Here is a 26478-nt window from a genome sequence, read left to right on the forward strand (position 1 = left end):
GTTCTGTCAGGTCACAGAGGAAGCTGTAAGCACTCCTTTGCGAGAACATCACTTCCGAGACTCAGCTTGCTAACCCATGACACAAGGTCATGCTCACACTTTGGGCTGTACAAGCTGGTTCCTTGTGCACAAGGTTCCAAGGAGATGATGCACAGTCACCCATTCCCCTATTCTATATTCTATATTCAGTCAGAAAAGCTTCTCCTGTTGCTAAATATCTACTCTGCTCTCCCTGCAGGATTTGCATGACAGGTCACTGATGAGGACCATTTTCTGGTTGCACATGGGAGTTTTTTGCTTTCTGTGCACTAGTCTTCCATATCGCAAGACATGGACTTTAAAAATCAGTTTCCTACTGAATTTGTTTTCTTTCATTTCTAGATTTATATTGTACTGCTTTTGTCTCTATGAAATTATTCCCTATTGTAACTCCTCATAATCATGAGCTGAGAGTTCATAGCTAATAGCACTATTCAAAGTTGAACAAAGCTATAATTTTTTTTCCCTGTAATAGACCAAAGCCATCTTAGATTAAAAGTAAAGAAACTCACAGAAAAACAATTGGAGATTTGGAGTGATCGATGCTGCTTGAAATATACTTGCCATGTAATTGAGATGCATTCTCATTCTCATTCTGCAGCCATTTACCGATCACATGAGAACGATGATTTGTCATTTTTACTCGCTTCAAATTACTAAAGGCAATTTAATTTCTCTCATGGAGACGACACATCAGATAACGTGAACATAATCAAGAGGTAACGATCTGTGGCTCTGTGCACACACTGATGCTCCCGTTAGCAGCTAAACAACCACCTGCATATGGCAGAGGGAAGGCAACACAAGACATTCAGATCCTCCAGCACAGGGTCTCCACCCAGTCAATCACATTATAAACAGAGCAATTCAGTCACACCAGGTGACTACACCAATGTGGATTTCAGATGAGGCAATGTTCCATCTACACAGTCATTCCCATATCCATTTGTCCATACCTGGACAAAAAGCAGCAGCTGGTGACCAGAATAAAGGGTGGGCATGCTCCCTGCAGGCTGTTATGTAATTGGTATGATGGCAGTATCTTAGCATCCCAAAAATCTCTCAGTCAACTCTCTCCATCATACAGGAATTGCAAAGTACTATATTTGCAGTTACTTTTGGGATGTCTGATGCCCAACAGGATGTGACTGGGAATGGGACTCCAGCCACTTATGGCTGTATGGACTGAATATCAGGATAAGTCAGGATAAGTCCTGATGTAACATCAGGATAAACTCAACCCTCTCTCTGATGAATCTATGTTTACAAAGCAACGTCAAAGAAAATGTTGCTACTACACCTGGTTCCCATCTTGAATTAAGTCTCGAATTTGTACTATGCTGCCCATTTCTTCTCTAGCAACCTTTCCACAAATATTGAGTAACAGCTGGAGTGTTATTTTGCCCATCCCTGTTCAAGGCCAGGCTGGATACGGCTCTGAGCAACCTGATCTAGTGAGAGGTGTCCCCATCCATGGAAGGGGGTTTAGAACAAGATGCTCTTTAAATTCCCTTACAACCCAAATCATTCTATGATTTTGTGGTCATAAAGTTTTGTGCTTCCCAGGGCCTGTGTTATAAAATTATTTGGGAGAAGGAGGAAGTACCTGGAAACATCTCATAATCCATGCGGACAAAGGTCTGGGGAGCTTCCAGGAAAGACAGAGAACAAGGGTCAGACCAAGTGCTGTACCCTGGGCTTTGGAGCTCGTACATCCTGCACTAGCAATGATTTCTTAGAACTCACTGCACTGTTTTTCTAGAAAATGGTGGGGGAAAAAGGATGGAGATACAGTAAAAGGGCACCCTGGCTTGTTTGGCAACATGGTGGTGCAGTAAGCAGCAAACTCAGGAGTTCACTTGTGCTGCCAGTCATAGGCCAAACATACCAACAAGTCCTGAACTCCCTCTGCAAAACTGGAAACATCAGTTTTTCCAGCATGTATGCTTGGTTTTCAAGTCCTTTTCTAACCAAACTTTGTCTTTGCATGTGAGAGGTAAAAGTCAGTTTGTGTTTTTTTGTTCCCAAGTAGCACCTTATTCCCTGATAACAGATTTCAGGAAGTCAGTCCTCTTCTCTAGAATAGTTATCCCATCCTTTCCATTACATCTATTAGATTAACTAGTTCACAATAAGTTTGCCCAGATTTCACTGACCATGATGTGGTCCCAGCAGTGCTCATTCCTTGTTACTGATGTATGAAATGTACAGCATCCAGCAAACTTTCAGGTCTCAGAGAGAGTTTTTGTCTGTTGTTTACAGAAAGAGCAAATCTGAAGTGTAAGTACAAACATAAAATACTCAGCGTCCTGCAGTACCACCGCTCTGGTTGCTTTCAGACTAGCAACAGGATTGAAGTCTCCTAAGAACGCCTGCCTGCTTTTTAATTGACTTCTCAGAATTTTTATTTTGTAATCAAAACAAAAGCCAAACTGAAGCTCCAATGCTAAGAAGCACTGAAACAAAACATTTGACAGTTACTAGCAGAGAAGCTTTAGGAATGTCTTTTGGAGCACAGCAACCAAGGGAGGGTAAGCAGGCTTAAGCTTTGAAGTTAAAGCTTTCAGCAACGTTTCTGATTTCTAAAGAACACAATAGAAACAACAAGAAATTAAAAAAAAAAAAAAAATTGGAAAAACCAAACCCCAGGCCTAGTTCAATGCTCACTGAATGGACTTGCTGTGAAAGACACCTATACAAAGAAAGCAGAATTAGTCTGTTTGCTCAGAAATCAAGTAACCACAGCTAATCCTTTTGCAGTATTATCCTGTTTTGGCCTTTTATAAATCTGCTTTAAATTAAAGATGCACCCAAGCCAAGAAACACCTCCTTTGATGTTCCAAATGGCTCAAATAAGCTGTTTGCTAGGAAAAGCTCAAAATATGAATTCTGAAACTGAAAAAAATCAAAGTCCTTCTCCTATGCTAAGAGGCTGGCACCTCTCGGGAAGGTCAGACCATTTAAGACCACAGCTTTGAAGCACCTCAGGCATCGGTCCCTCTTGAGCCCATGCATTAAGGGAAAGAATCCTGAAATACAAGTCTCTTACAAGCCAGTTACCCAAAAGCAGCTAATCCCCTTTTTTACAACCACTAAATTGCATCACTGGAATACTGGAATAAGGAATTTTACAGGTTAACTGAATGCAGGCATAGAGCTTGGAACAAGCTTGGAACAAGGTAACTAAATTACTGCAAATGATATTTGTATTTAAGCTTGTGTAATGAGCTGCAAGTTGGCACAATAAACTCTAAGATGTTCTTGTTTCCTCTTCCCATCAAGAACACAACTTTCAATGCTTGAACTGTATCGGGTGACTCACCATGTAAATAACAGTTTTCTCCTGTTTTGACCTTTACTGCAGAAAGGAGGATTTTAAAAGTAACACTGGTTTTACACACAAAATGTACAACAGGCAAGCGGAACTAACACCAGCAGCAATCAGGTTGTCCTTAGAGGAGGAGTGGATGTTAATTGATGGGTTTTTAAGTTTCGACTATCACATGCCAATTTCTTTGATTTGGCAGTCACAACTGTGATTCTAATCAAGTTAGAAAAGCAGACCTGGGATTACCATCATCAAGATTGGTAGCTTTCCCAAAAAGAACAAATACTGTATTTGCAATCCTCACTTATTGCTTACTTCCTTTTGAAGGGTGTGATCCTGCCCAAAAGTGTTCGCGGCACAGGGCAGGTCGCCAGCCACAGGCAGCTCAAAGACACAGAGCTACTCAAACTTTGTTGCTTTATGCTTTGATCATCCTCTTCAGTGAAAATTGTTACAGCTTTAGAGGCAGGCATGGGAACTTCGGGAATTTTCCATAAGCCAAATAAAAATGCAGATTCTGCAGGTGTCAGGGTTAAGTGCAAGGAAGCAAAGGCTTTACTGTCCCGTGTCCCTTCTCAGTCCTCTGAGTAACTGGGCTGGCTGAACAGGGGTAATGATGGGAGAAAGCAGCAGCCATAAACCAGCACCCACTCTCAGCAGGATGTGACCATGATATTGGCCTTCGTTTCCACTTTTCCTTCTGCCATGAGAAGCTATGAGACCTTGATCCTACACAGTCTCATACAGGCGGATGCACAAACCTTTTTTCCTTCCAAGTATGCAGGCTGAAAGACCTGTCTCAAACATTTTTTGGCAAAAGAATTCAGCCAGTGGGCACGCATCTTCTAGGTAATCTGCACTATGAACTGACAGAGAGTACTGGATATTACCAAAGGAGGGAACTGCTCAAAACATTTTCAACTTCATTCACTGCAGAATAACTAAATACCACTGTTTAAGACAAGCCAAATTACAACTTGCTGTGGTTCCATGTAGTTTTCATCTATGTATTATTTTTCTTCTTGCTGCCTTCTGAATTCTCATTAACCTTTCTGTCAAGACTGCATTAAACATGTCCTGTTAATTCAACATGTTTTTCAAGAAATCTGACATGGAGATGACAAATGCTCATGTAAAAAAAAAAAAAAACCCTCTAGTTTAATGAAGTGCATAATAAGAAAAACAAAATTCTAGTTTACAACACATTTTATTTCAGCTTTGCTATTGCAGTTAACTCAAAAGTGAGACTGTCTGAATAGCTTTGGCATTCGTCCCTAAGGGAGCAGAAGAAAAGGTCATGGACTTTGAAGAAATCTAAAGACTTCAAGAACCTCCTCCAAAGTGGAAGGATTTTTGTTATTCTAATATGATATTCTATGGCATACATATCTCCTAAATAAAACCTTTTGCAATTAACATACTACTCTTACCATAGGCCAGGGCAGAAAATTTCTCAGAAAGTTTATAACTTTGGGGATTTCTAATGAGAAGATGCAATCTTGATGCAATACAAGGTAAGGAATAAACATTTATATTCAAGTAGGTTTTGTGAGAGAAATATTGCATGTTCCATAAACACCAGAAAATACTTGGTAATCAAAAAAATCCCAAAGTTTAATTGACTAGTATGATTAATTGTCTGATGTACTACATCTATCCTCCTAAATATTCTTTTGAAAAATACCCAGTAAGACAATTATGCAATAAAATTACCATTTATATGACTCCTTTCATCCACAAAGGCATCAAAGTCCTATATATGTATAAAGGTATAAATACACAGTACTGCTCAAGTGCACCCAATCCTGCAGCAGGAAATATCAAATGCTCTGCACCAGCACAAAATATAATGGGTTATATGAAGGAAGCAATGCTATTTAAATCCAGAGATGACAACACCCAATTAACCAGATAAGAGTACTAAACCTGCACTCAAGTACAGGGTTTCTTTTCAGACTTTTATTTCCCAGCTGCTGAAAATTCAGTTCACTGCATCATGACTTTAAGCCTCCTAAGGCAGCTTGTTTTTCTTACATACCTCTCTTGACCAAGCAAGTAGTGCACAGACCCTATGTCAGATGCCCACAGACACCCTGTCAGAATCTACTGCTTGCTTTAAACATAAATAACAAGGATGGCAATATTCTACACAAACTCATGGTTTTCACACTACTAAATGGGTTCTTGGCAAGTCTCATGCTTGTACCAGCATTAACTCAGCATGGCACTGAGTGGCACTAGGACTGGTCATAAAACTGTTGTCTCCTAGCAAAAGGAATGGTTGGAACCAAATGATTTCAAGTCTGAAAAGCCCATGAGCCACAAACTCTGCGAGAGCAGCCCCTAAGCCTTACAGCTGAATTGCTACAGGAGTTTTAGAAAAGTAAAAGCATTTTATCACTCCTTTCTGCTAACAGTTGCACATAATGAGGCACACAGACTGGGCAAATCTCCTCAGTTTTTGTTCATTTAATATAACAACTGAAAATCCAACAATTTTACTTTAAGAAAACCATAAATTAGAACTGCAGTGTGGGTCATAGTCTGGACATTATCAAAATTACTAAATATTGAGGCTAATATATTCCCAATCTCTAGGTGGCCACTGGGCAGATGAAGTTTGTGGCACAATCTTATTTGCCAGTACAAATTCATCAAGCATGAGGGAAGCTAATTAGCAAAACTTGGATGTTATCTCCCAAAAAACTCTAAGGCTCCAAAAGATTAAAAATGTTTTCCTGCTGTGACAAGTACAATGACCTCATAAATATTAGTAGACCCTTTGGAACTGGAAAATGCCATCTATTCCTGCTTCTGTGTAATATTACAGGACTGAGCAAAAAAGAATACAAGGATGTTGCTGCTAAAGTTTACCCCCATAGAAAGCTAAGTAAAACTGCAGTTTGAAGTCATATTTGCATGCTTCAGAAGTCTGTGAAAAACATTTGGAGAGTGCATTTACCCTTTTGAAGGTGATTCAGCCCATTAGACTAAGATTTTTTTCCTAAAATATAAATAGTTCAAGAACCAAAAGATCTAGTTAGATAACAAATGAGTATTTTTCACATAGTATCAAACAGCCAGTTATACACCATTGATATGTGAACTGCTTTCGTCAGCAAGAGACTTATTTAAACCCCCTTTGCAAGAGCTATTCCCTAGAATAACACAGCAAAGCTCTCATGTCTAGTACTGTACGTTTTGTTGACCAGTTAGTTACTCATTTATTGGTACGTGTGCTTATCCCCCACTTCTTTGAATGTTCCATTTGTTCCAAATGCCTGAGCTCAAAGCTGGTTGCAGCTGCTTGTGATGTTCCACACAAAACCTTCCTTTTTTTCCCCCTCACAGGTCTGCAGCATTCCTGAATGTCTTTAAATAGAACTCAGAAATTACATTTCTAAATGACAATTCATCACCCTTCCTGCAGACTGCAATAGTATTGTAAATTCCTACTGAAGCCTCACCAAATTTGAAGTCAAAGATGACTGCTTTTTTTTTGGAACGTATTTCTTGAACTCTTCCATATTGAGCCTTGAAATTACTTCTTGCAGTGGAAAAAATCTGTGTGTGGCTTCTGCCACAGCACCTGAATTGTCCAGAGGATGCCACCTTTGAAATGTGGCATCTTTGCCCAAGTCCTGCTTTTACAATTGAAACTCCAACCCCAGTGTTAGCCCCTGCTCAGAGGAGAGGCTGGAAAATGGGGGCCTAGAGGCAGCACTGGCCAAGCACAGCAAAGTGCCTTGGACAGGCACTACAGACTTGCCTTTATCATCTGGATTTGGAAAGGGTCCAGCTCCCCAAAGAAACAATGAAAGTGAGGCCAGTCCAGCTGATAACTGATTCCAACTCAGTTGCCACAGAATTAATGCCCACAGTGACTGATTACAAGTGCCCAAGAGAGGTTTGATCTGCTCAACCTGCAGAAATTTAATGCCTGAAACAGACACTAAATTCTCAGGCTGGGTTTCTACACGATTCCCAAACTTCACAGACTCGTTCTCTCATAGCACTTCTTGTCTCTCCTTTGTACTGGTGCCAGCAGGGACAGCTTCAGCATTTGAAGCTTCACATGTCATTTTAGCAGTGATATTTTTCTCTTGAACATTATGGAGACTGAGTATTTTGACAGGTGAACGTTGCTGAAGATAGAAGCATAAACTGAGCTATGTTAGCTGTTCAGAATCGACAGGATGCATATATACATATATTGAAAAAATAACTGTATTAAATTGTTGAAAATGATGTAAATATTTTAACTGCCAGTATTTGGTACACTGGCTGAAGGTGCTATGAGAAGAATATATGAAATAAAGAGTTTCTGTGTTGCTTTAAATCAATCACTTAATGACTGTAGAGTTCATCTTTGCAGGACCCACTCCTTTGCCCTGGAGAGCCTGGTAGCAGCTCTGAGCCCTCACTTCCATGGGGAGGCATTTAGCAAGTCAGTGAGAACTGGCCTCCATCCTTCAGGAAAGGCATCAGTCCCTTCTCATTCCGACCACAGCTTGAACAGCCAGATGGGTGAAAGCCTCATTGCCCTGACACGTCCTCCTGGTCTCTCAGTTGTCTCATATCAGCAGGGAGGGCTCCCCTCATCAAGGTGCTGAGAAGGAGACATGATCAGGATCATTTGGTTTAAAAATGAGATGAGAATGGGTGAACTGTGCTGTCAGAATGATGCTGAAGGACGACAGCAGCGTGCTGAAGGCAACTGCAATCCTGTGCATGGGATCACCAAGGAAATCCATCCCCGAGCAATGCACGGGCTGACGGCTGGAAACTGAGGGGACGTGATGGATTTGCACAACTCCCTTGAGAGAAAAAAACATTTAATTTAGGAAAGATTAGATTTTTACAATTGCCCCTGCCCTGACAAGAGAGCCTGTCTAGCAAGGCCTTAAGCCTATATTTGGGCTAGAACTGTGCTTTAGCCAAGACCTTAAAAATATTCACTATACAGGCTGTCACCAGTGCTACATTTCCTTGTCACTCCTAAAGTGTGACTGATTTGCCAAGATCAAGACTAAATTCATGATCAGTGGCAAGGGCACCCAACATGAATTATAAAACTGCCTTTCCTTCCTAGCCTCCTGGATACGCTAAGGAAAATGCTTTTCCTGCATTCATTGTTGCTTTTTATATCCACACCGTATCCTCTGTGTAATGACATGGGACTGCTCAGCTCATCCCACAGTCTCCACCCCGCTCTCGAAGCAAAGATGATGCTCAGTAAGAAGGAAGCACTTGGCTATTAAATATAAAACCTGTATCGAAAAATGTATTGATATCATGGCCAAGTGTGTCGTGCCCTGAGATGAAATGGAAATAGAGGTGGGGGTAGAAGTGGTAACAATTTTTTGAAGTTAGTTTAACACTGAGGGAAGTGGCTGCTTGTTTAGTGCAGCTCTGAGGAGGCTGGGGCAGTGCCTGAGCAGACTCCATTTACAGATACAGAGCTCTGTTCAAAATAACGAGAGAAAAGAAAATCCAAAATCAAGAGGACCAGCTGATTAGAGGGAGGAAGGAATAGGAAAGGACCTTTCCCTTCTCTTCACCTTCCCAAAATCATGCACGCAGAAGTGAAACTAAAGTCACTAAACATGCAAACTTAAATTATGCATCCAGAAGACCCTGTGAAGCCAAAGGATTAGCTTTTTAAATTTCTAACAGTGGCATCCTGGAGCTGAGCAGAAGCAGGGAAATGACTGTTGATACAGAGGAAACACAAGGCTTAGAGCACATCAGATTTTGGGTGGCAAATGATTCTCTCCCAAACCCAGGATGCAGCCCGAAGCTGAAGTTGTAAAAGAAGGGAGCCAGAGAAGAACAATGAACAGAAAACTCCGGACAGTGCTCCCAGCTCCTACAGTGAGAGATGATGTCTTGAGCATATTAACACAGCAATAAATCCCACAGAGTGATCTGCCACCCTTAAAGCACGGTGTATGCTTAGTCTTGAGAATTTTTGCCCAAGGGAAGAAAATACTGGAGTTCCAGTGTCAGCTTCCATCTCAGACTCTCTTCCAAAGGTAGCTAGCTATAAGTGGGTCACTCACTTCACTGGTACATTGCAAGATACAATGCTGAAGTTGCAGAGTGCCTTCTCTGAAGAAGCATTAGATGGTGACAGTTTAGATACTGATGAACTGGGTTTCACTCACCACATCAGTGTGGAGATGACCATGGGTAATGAAGAAAGCTTTCTTCTTAGTAATTTTACAGAAGTTTACAAGCTTCAGTGCTTTGAAAGTCACCAGACTTACTCCAAGCTTTCACATTCTGTGCTGTGTGTGGCCTCAGTCTTCCAGACGACATGGAAAAGTTTATGATAGTACATCAAAAGAAAAATACTAATTAAAAAAGGCTTCCCATTAAAGAAAATAGAAACAATGGCAAAAACTAGAATTAGAGTCAATTTTCAGATTAGTGATAAGCAGAAGAAAAACCCCAAAACTTTACAGTAACTGTCTACTTACAGAAAAGAAATGCCCTTAGTTAAACCAATAGAAAATAATAATGAATGAGATTTAAGGTTGAAATAACCAGGAAACTGTTGCTGACCATCATTCAAATACTGTGTTGCATCAGCCTGTGAGGTTGTTCCACACAGAGTAAGTGAAGAATTCTTCTCACATGACTTTTCCAGTCAATACAATCATTATTCTTTAGTCACAGATCAGCCTGGTTGTTGCTCAAAATGACCTCCTACTCCTTTGCAGTTATGATTTACGTCTGAAAACTGTTCTAACGGAATCAACAAACAGAAGGAGCTGAAATTTAGATAATAATGACAAATTTCTCACCGCAGTAGAAATATGATTCCTACTCACCTGTAAATCTGCAAGAGTTTTTTGCCCTTCAGTCCTGAATTACAGCTATTGCCTTATCTAAACCCACGTGCTATTCATACTTTATCATTGCAGTGATCTGACAAAGCTGACTAAAATCCTAACAAACTTCTTATCAAACTATAGTTCACCATCAGTGAGCACATCTATTGCAAATACCCCTGGGATCACAGCATTACCTTCATAGTGGTGCACTGGACACTTCTGGAGTCTCAGTTTATGGCTCCAACCAATGGTCTTTGTGCCCCAAAAATCTTGACTGCCTTTCCTGCTAATTGCACAGAGCTAATTGAATAATTGCAAGAGAACATCTCCTGTTACTGTATTTTTTGATGCTGTGAGCTCTTAGCCAGTTGGAAGCTGTTTACTGCAGATTATATACAGGTATTTCTTCTTAATCCTAACCTCTAGTTGCAGTCATCAATTTATATAGAATTCATCTTATCAATCTAATATTTACCTAATATTTCATGGTATTTGACAGCAAAAGCTAACTCTGTGTATGCCCACATGAGCTCACAACATTCTTGGTCCATAAACGCCCTCTGAATTAATCTTTACCTGTCTTATTTCCTATTTTCATTTCCCAAGGAACAGATTCTTTTTATTTTTATAGACACTATATGGTCCAAAGAAACAGCTAAGTGAAAACATAACAGTTAACTGCCCTCAGCCTGCAGCCCATATCTTTTGGCATCACCAGGAACACTTAGAGCTGCAAGACTGGATTCAGTAGCTTCTATACATAAAATTACTGCTGAAAAGGAAGTACACAAACATCTCTGAAGGCTGAAGTGTCCCCAGCTGACCCCTTTGTTAAGCACCAGCCTCTAAACAACAGCTTTAGCAAAAGCACTGATATCCCATCAAACCCAAACAAAACGTGCACGTCAAAAGCCAAGAAGGTTGATTGTGCCTTCCCTTGTGGATGGGTGCAGAGTCCCACTCCAGCTCTGATGCACAGATGAAGTGGGAATTCCAGGGTCTGGCAAGAGTAACTGGTTAAAGGCTGTTGGATCAGTCACACTGACAACTTTCAGCAGGTGAAAACATTGAATGTGCTGCGCCTGAAGGTGTAAGGGCTGACACACCCCTGGCCACCATACATGGTGGTGCATCTTGCAGGAGCCCAAGTCTTCACTCTGTTTACTGTTTACCCCATATTCGTATCTGTGCTGGTGACATTCTCTGCCTCCCAGTGCCATCACCTGGGTGAGTTGCCTCATGGAAGGTAAAATGTGTGTCAAAATGCAAGTCTGAGTGCCTGCAGGTCACTCAGTCTGGAAATATGGGAGCAGGCCTATCAGATAAGCGTTCAAACTAAATATAACAGGATTTAGAACATGCTTTTAGATTTAAGGAAAAGTGCAGTCTTTAAATTACTGCTCTAGAATTTACTGGCTTAAAAAGAAAGACCTTAAGGCATCCCATCAAAGAGTTATATAACTCAAAAGGGTTTTCCTTGCCCAGTGTTGCTTGTGCAAGATATACTTAAGTAATAAAACATGCTTCTGGCACTAACCCATCTATACGGGCTTTATGATGACAGATTTCAGATTAGAAAATAGAGGTCTCCATACAGGCTAGCATTCCTCTTCTATCCCCTTACAGAAGATTTGACTGGTCATTTTCTACTGTGTATTTATTTTTTGAACTGAAACCTTTTGATACCAACTTCAGCAGGAATTGGTCATGATGTGCACCAGATGGTCCCAGGTTTGGTGCCCAGCTCAAATCAGACCATACCCCAGCCTAGTGCAGCACAGCAGCTGAAAGAGCCTTTCATTTCAGTCTCCCTGCAATTTAAATTTGCTACATCTGATCTGTAAATGTCTTCAGTCTTCAAACTTTACACTGTTTGTTGCAGCAATCACCCTTTGGTGATATGCCAGATGCCTGTGACATACCTCTCTTGAGAATGTTAAACACAGAGACTTTAGAACTGGAATTTCTAGCAAGCAGCTTTTCATTTGTGTGAAAGGCATGAGAGTCCTGAAAATACTTGAAATTCTGAAGTTAAGAGGAAAAAAGTCCATTACCAAGTTGAAGACTTTATCTATAGGAGGCTTTTAAAATTTTATCTAATCTAATTGGTATTTAATAAGACAGGTTTTTTCAAACAGTGCATCCACAGTCCTCCATAAGAACTCCTGTGAAAGAAATTAATTATTTTGTACTTTCTGCAGATTTCAATTCTGTATCTTTAGGTATTCTGCTTGAAATGTGTAGGTAGTCCTGGTGTTGCTTTTGCCTGGTAATGATGTCATTTCCACAGATAATTAATCCCATTGCTTAACTGGACTTGTTACTTTTAGAGAGGCAGCTAAAGGAAGTAATAATTCATGCCACTTTTATTTGTGATCTTCCATTTACAAGTCTATTAGAGTTAGGTCAAAATCAAAAAGTGGCTCACAAAACCCAAGAACTGGCTGCTGATTATGACCTGGGTCAAGAAGTCTTGCAAGTTATTTATGCACTGAATCTTACCCAAAAGGTGGAAGTACAGTGTACCTTATATCAAAACATGACTACAGGTTTGAGGACACCATTGGTTTGAGAGGCTAAATAAGTGATTATACACTTATTTGATGTTTAAAATATTTGGGGACGCTGATAGTTTTAACATTTTCTTTCAATATTCTATTTATTTCACTGGAGGATCCTCTCACTCCTGTGTGCTACTGTTGGCTATAAATATGTAAAGATCTCCTCCATCCTTGGATATCCCCTCACAGCAAAGCACTTGGCACCTGCACGTGCCCAAATTTGAAGTGCTGAGCACTGCCCCAGCCTCCAAGTGGAGATGCAATATGAGGGGAGAGCATCCCACACTCCATAGGGGGCTGCTTAAAGGTCATTTTGTTTGGATCTGCTACTGGAAATCCAACTATGGGCTTCAAGTCTTCAAATTTGTTCTTTACCTTAAGCTTGATGGGGAGAGAGAGGTACTTCAGCACATTTACAGCCAAACCAGGTTTTACAGACATTATGCTGTGTCATTCTAAGCCAGGGACGTGTGAGAAAGATGTGCTTTACCACATGTGGGAGGACAGCTACTGACTAACTAAAAATAGCCAGATTCCACCTCTCCAGTTAGCTTGGACTAACCTAACACTTCAGTCATCCCATGTATAATAGAGAAAAACAATTCACCTAAAGCCAAATAGTACATGGTGGCAGACAAGATGCATTACATGATGTGATTACATGTCTGCATGAAAAGGAATTTTATGCCTCAACACAAAATATTAAGACTGGAGGCCAATTTTGAAGAACCATGTGGTGCACAGCAGACATGCAAGAATAGGACAAAAATATTCCCCTGCTGATTGAGCCCCATCAGCAGTTTCAGTTCACCCCCAAGAGCTCAGGCAGGGGTGGATATAATTTGCAGGAGAGGCAATCCAGCAGGGAGAATTTGTGTGCTGCTGCCATGTACTGCCCCAGGATATGAGAACTATTTGCAGAAGTCCTGCAGGGTTAACTCTGCCAGGCTGGGCAGAAACCCAGATTAGAGCTGCATCCTATGAGGTTTTTCTGTCTTTTCTATCCTACACAGGAATGGGAAGAGACAGCTTGAATAACATTGCCATTTCCCCTCTGAAAGCCTCTGCTATTCTATTAATAATGTCTTACATTTTAAAGTTCATTCTTGCCATGCAATGCAGATGAACACAGGGCTGTGGCTACATCACTCACTGAAGAAAGCCACCACCATCCCCACTCAACTGCTGAACTTTCTGAAGACTCTTTACCCTGCCTGTGCTACCTAAAGAAACTTTTCTTTAAAAGACATTTTGGTCCTCTCTTTCCTGCATCTCACTCATTTTTAAAAAGTTGGGCTTTTTTACCTGACAATGCAGGTTACCATAACTCTTTTGATGTATCTGCTCTATCCAGCTGCAAAAGTTCATACTGAGATCTCACAACCAGCACTGCTGAAACCTAAACTAGGAAACTTCCATCTCTCCTTTATTTCCCTACCTTTTCATCAAGATCTCCTGCAAGAAAAAGTGAGTATAGCCAGCTAGACCCAAAATCAAAATGACCCACTTCACAGTCTTTTCTTAGTTCGAACAGGTAACAACAATGAAGGCAGGACCTGCATTAATAAGAAAATATCTACCACTCTCAAATACATGTAACAAAACATATACCTTTTTCCCCTAGTAAAAAAAAAGTATATTTTCAGCAGAAACTGCTTTTACTAGGATTACATTACAGCAAACTTGAAGGATCACACTAAAAAATGTAACATTCCTTCTCCTTACATACTTATTTCTATCTGTAACACATCAAAATGGGTAAAATAACAGTATAGATCATTGGAGAACAGTCCAAAGCATGTGGAAACAAAAATGAAAAAGCGTGACTACAAGTATTTTAAATTCTCTTCTTGCTCTCCCCTATTTATGATGAAAATATCCCAGATGAAGGGAATGCAACTAGTTCAGCTCTCTATTTCTGTTTTGTGTAGTATTACCTCTGGGAAGAAAACCCTCAGTGAGTAAAAAAATTCCACTTGTATCATCTAATTGCCAGGGACTGGGCACAAGCCCAGTTTGTTTAAGGTTTTCTGCAAACAGTGAAATGCAGTCCAATTTTTCTATGAATTCATGTTCCCTATGCCTTTCCCTTCTGCTCTAATATTCTCAGAATTGTTTTTATTCCTTTTATTCCTCTCCTAAGACCATCAGTCCAAAACCGCCTTCTACATCCTCTGCAATGCTCCCAGGTGCTCTCCACAACCAAAACTCCCTCCTGCCATTTCCTTTCCTTGGAAGGAGTTAAACACTTTCAAGCAGAGTACGCGGAGGTATAAGGAGGGGAAAATGGAGAAGAGGATTTGAGTAGCCCTTGAACGGAAAAGACGAAGCCTTCTAGAAATGGCCCAATCCTTATAGTACTACCAAAAGGGAATCTGGATGACTCCACATTCTGATGACTTGGACCATTCTGTCCCACCTCCACCACTTCACTTTAACAAAATCCCAACAAACAAAACAAAACCACAACAAAAAAACATACATCAGCCCCTCCCTCACCCCCCCAAACCCACTCCCTATCTCCTCATGAAGAACTGTCAACATGCAAGTTATCATTGGGCAGGTTCTCTGCTGATTCCCAGCCCTGTGTACAAACATTTTGAGGGTGAAGAGACATTTCTCTCCGAATTTTGCCTTAGATTCAGTGAAAGTTCAGAATGCTCTGAACTTTTGATGAAAACTCTGGGAGCTCAGACTGACATTATGCTATGAAATGCTTTCTCTGGAAAATACGCACATCATTCTACTTGCAACAACTATCACAATATCTCCTCAATATTATGTAATATCAATGTGATCTCTTTCTAACACCAACTGAACATATTAAATATGAAAGAATTACTTTGTGCACAGCTATTTAAAACCCACTTTAGTTATGCATTTACACTGCACAGATTTTTTTCAGATATGAGAAATGTGTTCACTTAAGCACTTCATGCCACACTGACAAATCACTGAGTAATGTCAACCCCAAGAAGTGTTTTCTAGCCCTGTTATACTACAGGGGCACATTTGAGCATGATGTAGAATATAAAGAAGATAATAATGAGATTTCTGTGTGCAATGGAAACTATGCGCATTGCACCTCCCACACACTGTTTAAGACTTATGCTCCACAAAATCATTTAAAATAACTTCTATTCTACACACTGTGAACATCTTATCTGAAAACTACTCCTCTGCCTTCTCTATTGTACAGAGACAACAGGCAGCTTACAAAGAGCAAGCCATATGACTTCAGTCTCTTTGAGTTTCTAGTCTTTTCTTTTGAATACTAAAAATGCAAACCAGTCTGTATCATTCAAATAATCTAATTTTCCAAACCACCTACATTAACATACTGGCTGAAGCCAATTACAAATGCCTTAAGGCTTATAGCCTCAGAAGCATAACCTGACAGGTCAAATTTTATTGTTTGCTCCATCCATCATTACTGACACAGTAACTCAAAGTACACAAGCCACAGTCGACTCACTGCTGCTTCTCTCTCCCTGTGCTCCTGCTGTAATTTTAATGTAGATGCTTATTAATAAGGACATTGTTTTCTGTCACTCAGTGCTGGCTCCTTCCATACATGTGAAAAGAAAAAGCCCCAAGTTATGCTTTTATTTTAGCAGCATCTAGTGCTCCCTCCTTTGGGCTAATGTGCCCAAACAAGTCATTGCTGGTGATGCGTTTCACGAGCAAATACTTTTTATAAATCTAATACAATGTTGTAATGAGAATTAAAAATTAAAAAAAACCAAAACCCAAAAAACCACAAACAAACAAACAAACAACAAAGCAACAACAACAAAGAAAACCACCCCAAAAAATTTCAGCCACAAACTAACCAACACCAGGAAAACCCATAAACTTTTGGACAATGTAGAGAATTGATATTCTAAACAAGATGTTCATTTACTTGTAAAATACAGCTGACAGGCCTACATCTTCCAGCCTAAAAGAAGCACAGAAGTACATTTTTCAAGATGCTAATAAGATTCAGTCTTCCTTAATTCAGTAAGACTTCAGCACATATATTTAAACACATTCCCTAGAAAAACATTGTTTTTCTGAGTTTTTGGAGTAATGAGCAGCCAGGAGCAGGAGTGTTACATATTCAGACTTCTAATTATTGGCAGCACTTACCTGGGTGCCTAAATAAAAACACTGCCTTCAACACTGTAGAAGTTCGTAAACAGGAAGGGGAAAAATCAGTGACATTCTAAACATTATTTCATCCTTCTGAATCAAGCATATGTGGGCAAATCAGAAAAGCATAGGGACCAAACTCCCTGTAGGAAGCTGCCCTCCTTCAGCATTAACCCTTGCTATGTAAAGAAAGTCAGTGTGTCATTTCCCTCCCTTTAAAGAAACTAAAACCCACAAAACACCAAAACCAGAATGAAACTTAAATCGATATAAAAATTATTTTAGTACGCTAGAAATTGTCGTAACAAAATCCCAAAATATTGTTGTTTGTGGATACCTCGGCCAAGATATTTTAGACATGTATGACTCACCCCCTTACACCATCTTCCCAGTCCCTTCCTAGGTTTTTTTTTTCTGGTGTTCTTGTAACAACTGACATGAAAATATGAGGAGCTGCAGTATCATGCAGCAGGTCTAATTAGGTTCTAGAGACACTTAGTGGGTAAACATGAATCTAATCTATTTAATGAAGATACATTTAAATGAATCCTATCAATGAAGTCTGGTCAATTTAAATGACCAAAATAGAAAAAAGCATAAAACTGCCAAAAGAGTAGACTTCTTTTTTTTTTCAAATTTATTTAGGATTTATTGTGCTATATGTTTATTGTGAGCACTTGTGAAACTCAAGACAACCAGCCCAAAATCCTGCACTTCTGCAGCACTAAAAGATGAGCATGTTCAGTTCTTTTAGAGAGCTCTGAGTATTATCAGAGCTATTTGGGAGAATGGGCTTTTACAGAATTTAAGGGAGTTGGATGTGAGAGAAGCAGCCTTATGCTCCCAGAAGCTTCACCTCTCCCTATCACTCAGCGATGGGGGGTGTGGGTTGGTAATCTGAGGTTGTTTTATTCTGCACTGGTTCTCATACTGCCTTTCCCAGCACGGTATTTATTATTATGGTATTTACAGCAGCTATATATTGAGAAGGAATTTTTAGGGAGTTTAGAGCAGTTTTTTCTCTATAGTCAAGTTACCAAAATAATATGAAGAAAGAATTGCCACTTGCAGCAACGCACCTAATAGAGACATTTAATTGTCATCTCCCCCAGAGTCTTTACGCTTGACTTGATAATTAAAACATTCAACTCTGACAAACCTTAATATGGCAAAATAAGGGATTCAGGAATTAAAGAGAAAACATGGATTTAGAAACTGACACAATATGTTAATCACAAAGAACCCAGTATGTGCAAGGCGAAATTGTTCTGGACTGAGAAATGTTAGAATATGGAAAAACAAACTAAAAATATCTTTTCCCTGCTAGGCAAGGTTAGAGAAAGGAGACAAACAAAACCATACCCCAATTAGACCAGCCTGCTTAATGCATAGTTGCTAAAACTTGGACACACAACTTTGGGTAAATTTTGGGTTCTGCCAGGGCCTTTTTGCTCACTGCCATCAGCACAAATTAAAGCAGTGGAAATTTAAAGTAATCTCTCTTAAAAGAGATTATAGCAAGGAAAAGCAAAACCAGGTTGTGATCCATCTTAATCTGTCCCCAGAATGCCTCCAATGTTTCTCTGTCCTGCCTGTATGCAGGAGCCAAGAGATCACCACGCTTCAGCAGACCAAAGCAACCCCCATCTTCTTCTAACACTGACCAATGGCTTTGACAGAACTTTTAAGTAGCCAGTTTCCAACAAAAAGCATCAGTATTTTCTTCGTAAGAGGTTCATTTAAGGGATTAAAAAAAATCCTAGTTTTTTGTCGGTTTTCCTTTCTTTGTTCATTTTTTATTGTCCTTATTTTTTGCCCCCAATCTGTGTTTGCAGAACTGGGCTCATGAAGACTCTTCCTCCACAGACTAAAGCTATAGCAACAAGCAGTTTCTGAAAGAACATCATGTCCTGGGCCACAGCAATTTCTCATTAATTCACAGAATCTCAAACCTGGCAATATGACAAAGCAGCCCTTACTCTGTAAAAATTGCCCAGAGCTCTTTGCTTTCCCCCTCTATCTGTTGAGTCACTGCAGAAGCCTCTATTTTGGCTGTTCTCACAATTCATATTATGTCAGGTAAAAATCCTTGCAAACATGTATATATTCATGGGCTTTAGCTGGGGAGCTGTCACAGAAGCAGCAGCAGTGCACAGATGAGTGGTTATGCAGGGCTATTTTCTCCCTGGTTAGGATGTAAAATTGGTAGAGCATTGTTTGGGATTTTGAATTTACTATCTGACACCACTGAAAAGCAAAAGCTTCTTCACTTCAACACGGAACTAAATGGGATTTGAAAGGAAGCTCAGGAATTTGCAGAATTGAATGATTATGTGAGCAGAGTTCAAAAGCAGTATTTCCCAGCTCCCTCAGAATTTAACAAAGGTTACCCCCATCAGGGAAAGCACAGACCTTTGTCCTGGATTGTTAATTTGTGGCCAAGACACCCCTACAAGGCATCACTGGAAAGACTGTAGGAGGCAGAAAGCCATTTTTTAAGCATATTAATTGACCAAAAGAGAAATGCCATTCTTCAAGCGTATGCAAAAATGCCCTTTACACTTAACCATCTTAAGACACTGACATGGATTACAAGGTACACAAGAATACAGATCTACCTTATTCCCAATTTTCTGCTCATTCCTAGAGACCACACAGAGAAAAACACCATACAAACAACAGGATGTCTTTAGGATACACAGCACTTGATCAAAAAACATTGCACACCTCATGCTTCAAGCCAAATAAACTGTGCAGCCATGGATGCACAGCACAGAACTCTGTGTGTTTTGCCTTCTGAGAGACAGAATTTATTATTTAGGAGTTGATTATGCAATAACAGCTTCACACAGCTTTTGGATTACACAACTCGAGTCTCACTGGCCCAGAGCACAGGCTGAGGAAACATCTACCTCATGGGAATGCAGTAGCCAGATGTGCCAGAATCAAATGGGGGATGTACAAAGGTACTCAACATCAGGCCAACCCTAGTTCTCCCACAGTCCTCTGGAGTTTCCCAGGGGTTATTTGGGAGAATAAAGTCAGTACTGCTAAAAGCCTCATGCCAGATGTATTGCTGCAGTTAGGAACCCCCCTGCAACTCATGGAGTCAAATAACAAAATAGGGATCAATGTTGACAATTTGCTAATAGAATAAGGAAGTAGTTACAATGCTGTAAAATATTTTTCCTGTAGAAAATTCATTCAGAATGGTCACATCACATAAAATCTATCAATTTACACAAAGAGGTATATGAAAGAATAATTTATTCTTGTACCTCCCACCAACAATCTTTAAAATGTATACAAGGAGCAGATGCAAAAGGATGACTTGATTTCCTTCCCCATGCAATTCTTTAACCATATCCTGTTGTATCTCACGTTCTTTTCCCTCAACTCCTCTCTTATTTCCTTAATTTTCCCTTACAAAACCAGACCAAAGCTAAAAGTTAACAGAGAATTTAATCCAATTTTCCCTCTAACTGGGGACACAAGAAGTCTTAACGCTTGCTGAGTATCTTGTTTTCCATCAGGAGAGGCCAAGTCATCCCTCCCAGAGAGAGGAAAAGCAGGGCAAAAGCAAAGCTGAAGAGCAGCACCCCAGAGCTCAAGGACAGGTAATGCAGTCAATAGTTGGACTATGAAAAACCAAACCACATTGCACTAAATACTCAACAGTTAGACACTTTAACAAGTATTTGCTAATTGTGCTTCTGCATACATATTCCTCTTAATTAAATGTAGCAGCCCTCACACTGCACACATTTAACTAATAGTGTCTCATTATTTTGGTCGGGTTTTTTTCTTCTGTTTCAAGATTGTTGGAAATTTTTTTTTCTTGTACATCCCTTATTATCGAATTTATTACCTAATGTTATGACAACAGGAAGTGATTTTTACATTTTCAAACAGAAAGAGACATGATCATGGACTTAATTAGTTCACAATGATTTAATTAAAATTTGCAGAACAACAATGTACCTAATTAGAAACATAATTATGCCAATGTACCTTTCCATCTTTGAAGGGACCATTAGTCATTGAGGTGGTATGTTTTGTAATTTAAGCTCATCCTAATTTTCATTTTCTGACTAGTTAAGTACAGTCATCGTCATGTTCAGGTAATTGCTTTATTAACAAGCTTAATTAAAGTTTCTGTAAAACTGACAGCTACAAAGTTATTCTTCTTAATGTGTTGCTCACAAAAACATTAACTAATTACATCGAGCTCTTTACAGGGCTTACGTACCTCATAAGCTTAATTCATTAGTACTTTAAAGAGCTTTGAAAACTCTGACTGTAATAACCTATGGAAGTGCTTTGTATTGTCACAATATTAAATAGAGCTGTTATACCCAGGAAACTTCTTTGTACAAAGTTATTACGTGAGAGATGGTGGTCATTTTAAAGCACCTGCATTTCAAGCAGTAACTAGAAAAAAAAAAAAAATCAGTGATATTATCTTTGATAAACCTAAACCCCGTAGAGTCCAAAGCTCATGGAAAAGGGTGATGGGGAGGTTTTAAAGTTTCCAGAAATAGGAACAAATTTTGCAAGTTCAAAAACCACTCATTTTTCAATTGCTGAAAACAGGGTAAAGGGACTGAGTACATACAGGCCACATCTGTGCTCAAATTTTGTCAGGCAGAAGTGCTGAATTATTGGTGTAACTGAATAATCCCATTGCTTAGAAGAATTAGTTTGACATCTGGAAACAAAACTAGAGCAATAAAAACCCCACCACACACTACAGCCTAATAGGCTTATCAATTTCCACGTCAGCACTTCAGCACTTCATCAGTGTAGCAGATAAAATAATCCAGGTCAAGTTTGGAAGACTTCAGAAAAAGAACCAGAAAGGTTTAATGCCTAAAGGGTGGTGAGATTTTTTAAGCAGTACAACTACCACACGGGAAGCTAAATCAATTTAAGAGCAATCAAAGTTCTCATTACCTTGTGTCTTCTATAGTTTGGGTGACACTTAAATCATTGTAGCACAAGATATGGGCATGGCATTTTCATAATTTTTAACATTTTACCATTTGTCGTTGTGTTGGAAATCAACACCACTGAATAGTTCCAATGGAAGATTAAAGAGAAGAAAGATTCCTTTAACTAGCCCTCAATAAATCAGTTGTGGGGCCGAAGGCTTCCATGTCTTTGGTGGAACTGCAAGATTAAAGTTAAACATCCTGAATCTCTGTCTACATCAACCACTAAGCTCAAACATGGAGCTTTAGTTTATCTTTTGTTATTTTTTTCCCTTATGATCCTTGCATTATTGATTTGGTTGACTTTCCTCAATTTTGTCAAGAAATTCTTGCCTCTAGGTCTACAATGTCTCCTGAGAAACAGCTGGAATTATTCCAGGATCAAATGGCTAAGTGAGCGCCTGTGAGATGTATATTTGGTATGTATGTATTTCTTAATGTGAATTACTGTGCATTTATTGACACCCAATCTGCATTTCATCAGTCAGTCACACTTCTGCTGTGTCATTTCCTTTTCATTCATTTTTTCCTCAGATAACAGTTCGAAGTATGGAAAGGGCCAGCCCTGGTACAAACATGACTGCTGCTGTAGGATGGCAGCCCCAGGTCATTACAGAAACACTTTGATGCTGCTCTGCCAGGCCAGAAACTGGGAGCCCAAAGCCCATCTCCCACCTCAGCCCCTGCTGTGCCTGCAGGAGAAGCCAAACTGCCCTGGAGCCAGGAAGGATGAACTGCTGCTGTGTCTGTGTGTCCCACCTGGCTGCCAGCACCAATGGAAGCCCAGTATACACTTTCAGAAGATTTTCTTCCCCTTGAAACTTAGTGGCCACTCTCCATCTTTTGCTTACAAGCTTAGCAAGAATCTGCTCATTTGGCCAGCTTGTCACTGCATGTTCACAACGCAGGAATGCAGAGCCATGTACCAACACATCCCTGTATAGAGCAGTGCCTGCACTCGAGTCCACCTTGTTGCATTTTCACAGTTCATACTAGCACATGACAGCACTGCAGGGCCAGAAGTAATACCTGCCAACAGCACTGGCATGTGAAAGAAAACTACTGAGAAAGCTTTGATTTTAGTGACCTAAAGGCAAGAAAAAGAGATCACATTGTCTGGTGAAATCTAACAGTGAATTTGAGGGAAGCAGTATGTTCTCTTTGTAAAAGATACCAGACACCCATGATCATTCCTGACCATAAACTTTATTTGTTAGGACACTAACATATATTATTTTATTTTAACGCTCTCCCTAAAGTATTTTCAGCTCATTTACCAAAATTTGTCTTCAAAAAAAAAAAAAAAAAAAAAAAGAATTTAATTTTGCTAGGACAGGAACAATTGATAGTAAAACATCCAATAAATAAAGATGAGACAAAGTTGTTTCAGAATAAATCTTTAAAAGATCTCCTTTGAAAATAACTCCAAAACTCAAACAGGAAACTTCTGGGAGGTGTGTCTTTGACAGCCAAACATGTCAGCACCAGGAAATGCTTCATGTCTTTATTATAGCTGTCAGGCTTATATCATAACCACAATAGCTTGGTGAGTTTATAACATTGGCAGAACGTCTGATGAAAATCAGTTAGATCTTATGGTGAGAAATAGAGAAGGCCAAAAACCCACTTGGAGCTAACAGAGATGCAGGTAAGATGCACAGAAATGAGTTAACAGCATGACAAGATTATTAAATGAAATCTGTTTACTACAGGATGTCTTATGGACTCAAGAGTTCAGACAGAAAAGGTTGGTTTTATAATGAACCCATTTTAACCATAAATAACAAAGCTAAACTACAGCAGTACACACTCCTAGAGAGTATTAAAGTAACTTGTTTAACAGGCAACATGTGGCTATTTCTCCTCCAGTCTGAGTGCACAGATGACAGTTTCTGCTCTGACTTTCTCCTTTTTGGCCATGCAAATCCTTCAGCAAGAACAGGAGAGAAGCTGAAATGACCAAGGCATGGCAGCATTTTAATGTTTGTGTCCATTATTAAGTGGAGAATTCAAGCTGCCCAGCTGATAAGATAATGTAGCTGCATCGTCACCGTCACATTGCAGCAGAGAATTTTTTTGCCTGATAGCTTCATTTTCCTGTTTGTTTGTTGGGGAGTTGTCTTGGTTTGAAAAACAGGTGTCTGTCATGGAAGGCAGGAGCCTCCCTTGAAATGGAAAATGCAACCCCCTTCCCTCCGAATTATTATAATTTCGAATTTAAGGTGCTTTCAGGCAGAGATATGAAGAATAGGAATAACAGTTCTTTACTTATATACATATATATATATGTATAACCAGTCAAACAAACAGCAATAACTCTGGCAGTAACAGCAAACAATCACAAACCCAGTCCCAGCCTTCTCGGCTGTCGGGCCCTTTCCCCTCGGGTGCAGTTCCGCTCGCGGCCGGCAGGGGCGCTGGCGGCTCCCGGTGAGCAGGGCAGGTGCGATGGTTCTGTCAAAGCAGCGATCCTGTAGAAGGGGCTGCTCTTCCTCGGAAGGTCCAGTGGTGGCTGTGTAGCTCCTGTCCCCCAGGAACCCAGTGGAAAGGGTGTCTGTGGTGTTGGGAATCTCAGATTATACCCAGGATGGAATGCTTGGTTCCTCCCCCTGGGTGGAGCATCTTACAATGGGATGATGAGTCATGAGGCCAGGCGTTGATGGGCTCATTAACAGAAAGACAGTCCGGGGGGAGGAGGCAAGGAAACACTGCCCCACCTGGTTTCAACAGCTCATGAGGATGGTAATAGAATACACTGCAACCCAGGACAGGAGTTTTTTTTGTGAAGGCTATTTCTGGATTTTAAAAGGTAGTTTTACTGCCTGTCAAACATTACTTTGCATACGTGAAGATAAGAGAACCTTAAGGGTATTTCCCAAAACATGCTTTCCAGTGCCTGAAGTGCTGTTTTTGGGACATGTATCCAAGACATGGAAGGCTTTATTTGCCAATGGGAGATCTGGAATGCTGAATGGCTGTGAAGACGTTTTCTTTTATTGAGTCAAGCCCTAAGGTGATCGTATTTTCAGTATAACAATGAGTCAATTTATCCCCACTGGGTTATGGGAATTTTTTTATGGTACCATATATGCTGCATCTGGCACACAAGCCTATTAAAACCCCAGGCTAAATGAATTGTAATGTTACCCATGCAGTCTGGAAAAAAAGAAACAATTAAAAATAAATCTATCACTGAAGAAAGATTCTGCTAAGTTATTTTATGATTTGGAGACCAAGTCTTAAAAAAAAAGAACTATCCCCAAATCCTCTTGTCTAAACAAGCCAATCTCATCAAATGATAGCTGTTTTTCAGTTGCATCATCAATATCAAAACTGTTCTACTTCATTAAGAGAACAAGATATTTAGAGCAAGATGAATCAGGAAAGTCGCAGGATTGTGATTTGGCATTCTGATTTGCTGTTTGTCCAACATGGAAAAAACTACATTTTTCAGTATTTTTTACACAAAGAAATATTTCTAGATTAACAAAGTGTAATTTAACACTGCCTAATAACAAAGGGTATTTAATGTTCACCCGGCATCCCGGCTGAGCTCTGCTGATGAGAGCTCAGGCCCCAGGCAGAGCTTACCTTGGAGGTGTAGGTGTGTCCATCGGAGCCGCAGACAGCGCTGGAATGTGCCATGGGACAGGGCTTGCACTTTGCTATGTTGGCTGCTCCAGCCCAGTGCTTCTGGGCCAAGTTGCCTTTCTTTTGTCGAAGGCTGTAAAATAAGACACACCACGGTTGTTGGAAAGTTTGTATAAAACAGAAGAATTAGAACTTCTCTGAATACAGCTGGATTTTCAGTACAGCATTAATTTAGAATCATTTCAGTTGGAAAAGACCTTTAAGATCATCAAGTCCAACCATTAAACCAGCACTGCCAAGTCTACTAAACCATAATTTAAAGCAAGTAAATTAAACACAGCTCCTAACAATGCTTTTATAATATGGCACATTATAGCAGGCAATCTAAAAAGTCATAAGTTGGTAGGCAGCTCTAGATTTACAACACTTGGTGGTTTCATTTAGATTTATAACTACAAATAATTTCACTTCAGAATACATCATTTCTTGAGCTACACAGCATTTCTGGTGATGCAGGCAACATTACACCAGGTTGTATTTAGAGACATTTTCACCAGGCCTTCTCAGAGCTGCCAAACTACTGCTAAAGTAGCAATGATTTTAAAGCTAAATCCTTAAAAAAACATTGCAATTTATACTGTGCTTATAAAAATGTATAGACTCACTAAGCACTTTTGTCACTGTAGGGGCAGGAGCCCTCTTGACATACCAGCTACTGAACAATCAGCTGAGGTTCTCAGATCAATCAGAGTCCCCCCAGGAATGTCATAAAGTCACGGAGAGCATCTCCAAATCCACCAATGTGTGCCCCTAGGGAGTGACTGCCGTTGTTTTCAAGTCACAGAATACTCAATTACTGCATTAAAAATGTCTATGAAAAAAGACATCTGCTCCAAAAACTTACTGCAAAACACGTGCCATTGATTCTGACTAACGGCTCATTTTCCTGTCATAATGAACTACTTGACTGAGAGGACATTAAGTAATTATCGCCA

The 26478-nt window shown here is 39.9% G+C and overlaps 1 protein-coding gene and 1 long non-coding RNA gene across 3 annotated transcripts in view; one reads left to right on the plus strand and one right to left on the minus strand.

Annotated features, from left to right (window-relative positions):
- The window catches only part of SPOCK1 (SPARC (osteonectin), cwcv and kazal like domains proteoglycan 1), a 277860-nt gene that overhangs the window by 66532 nt on the left and 184850 nt on the right, over window positions 1-26478 (minus strand). For both annotated transcript variants that reach the window (XM_032124995.1, XM_032124994.1), the window contains one exon: window positions 25484-25616. In XM_032124995.1, the coding sequence (XP_031980886.1) occupies window positions 25484-25616 (133 nt within the window). The remainder of the gene's footprint in view (window positions 1-25483; window positions 25617-26478) is intronic.
- On the plus strand, window positions 19735-22680 carry LOC116451485. Its single transcript, XR_004243208.1, has 3 exons — window positions 19735-20518; window positions 22232-22311; window positions 22427-22680. It is a non-coding gene; the product is annotated as an uncharacterized LOC116451485 (long non-coding RNA).

Source organism: Corvus moneduloides, chromosome 15 (assembly GCF_009650955.1).
Source record: "Corvus moneduloides isolate bCorMon1 chromosome 15, bCorMon1.pri, whole genome shotgun sequence".
NCBI lineage: Eukaryota > Metazoa > Chordata > Aves > Passeriformes > Corvidae > Corvus > Corvus moneduloides.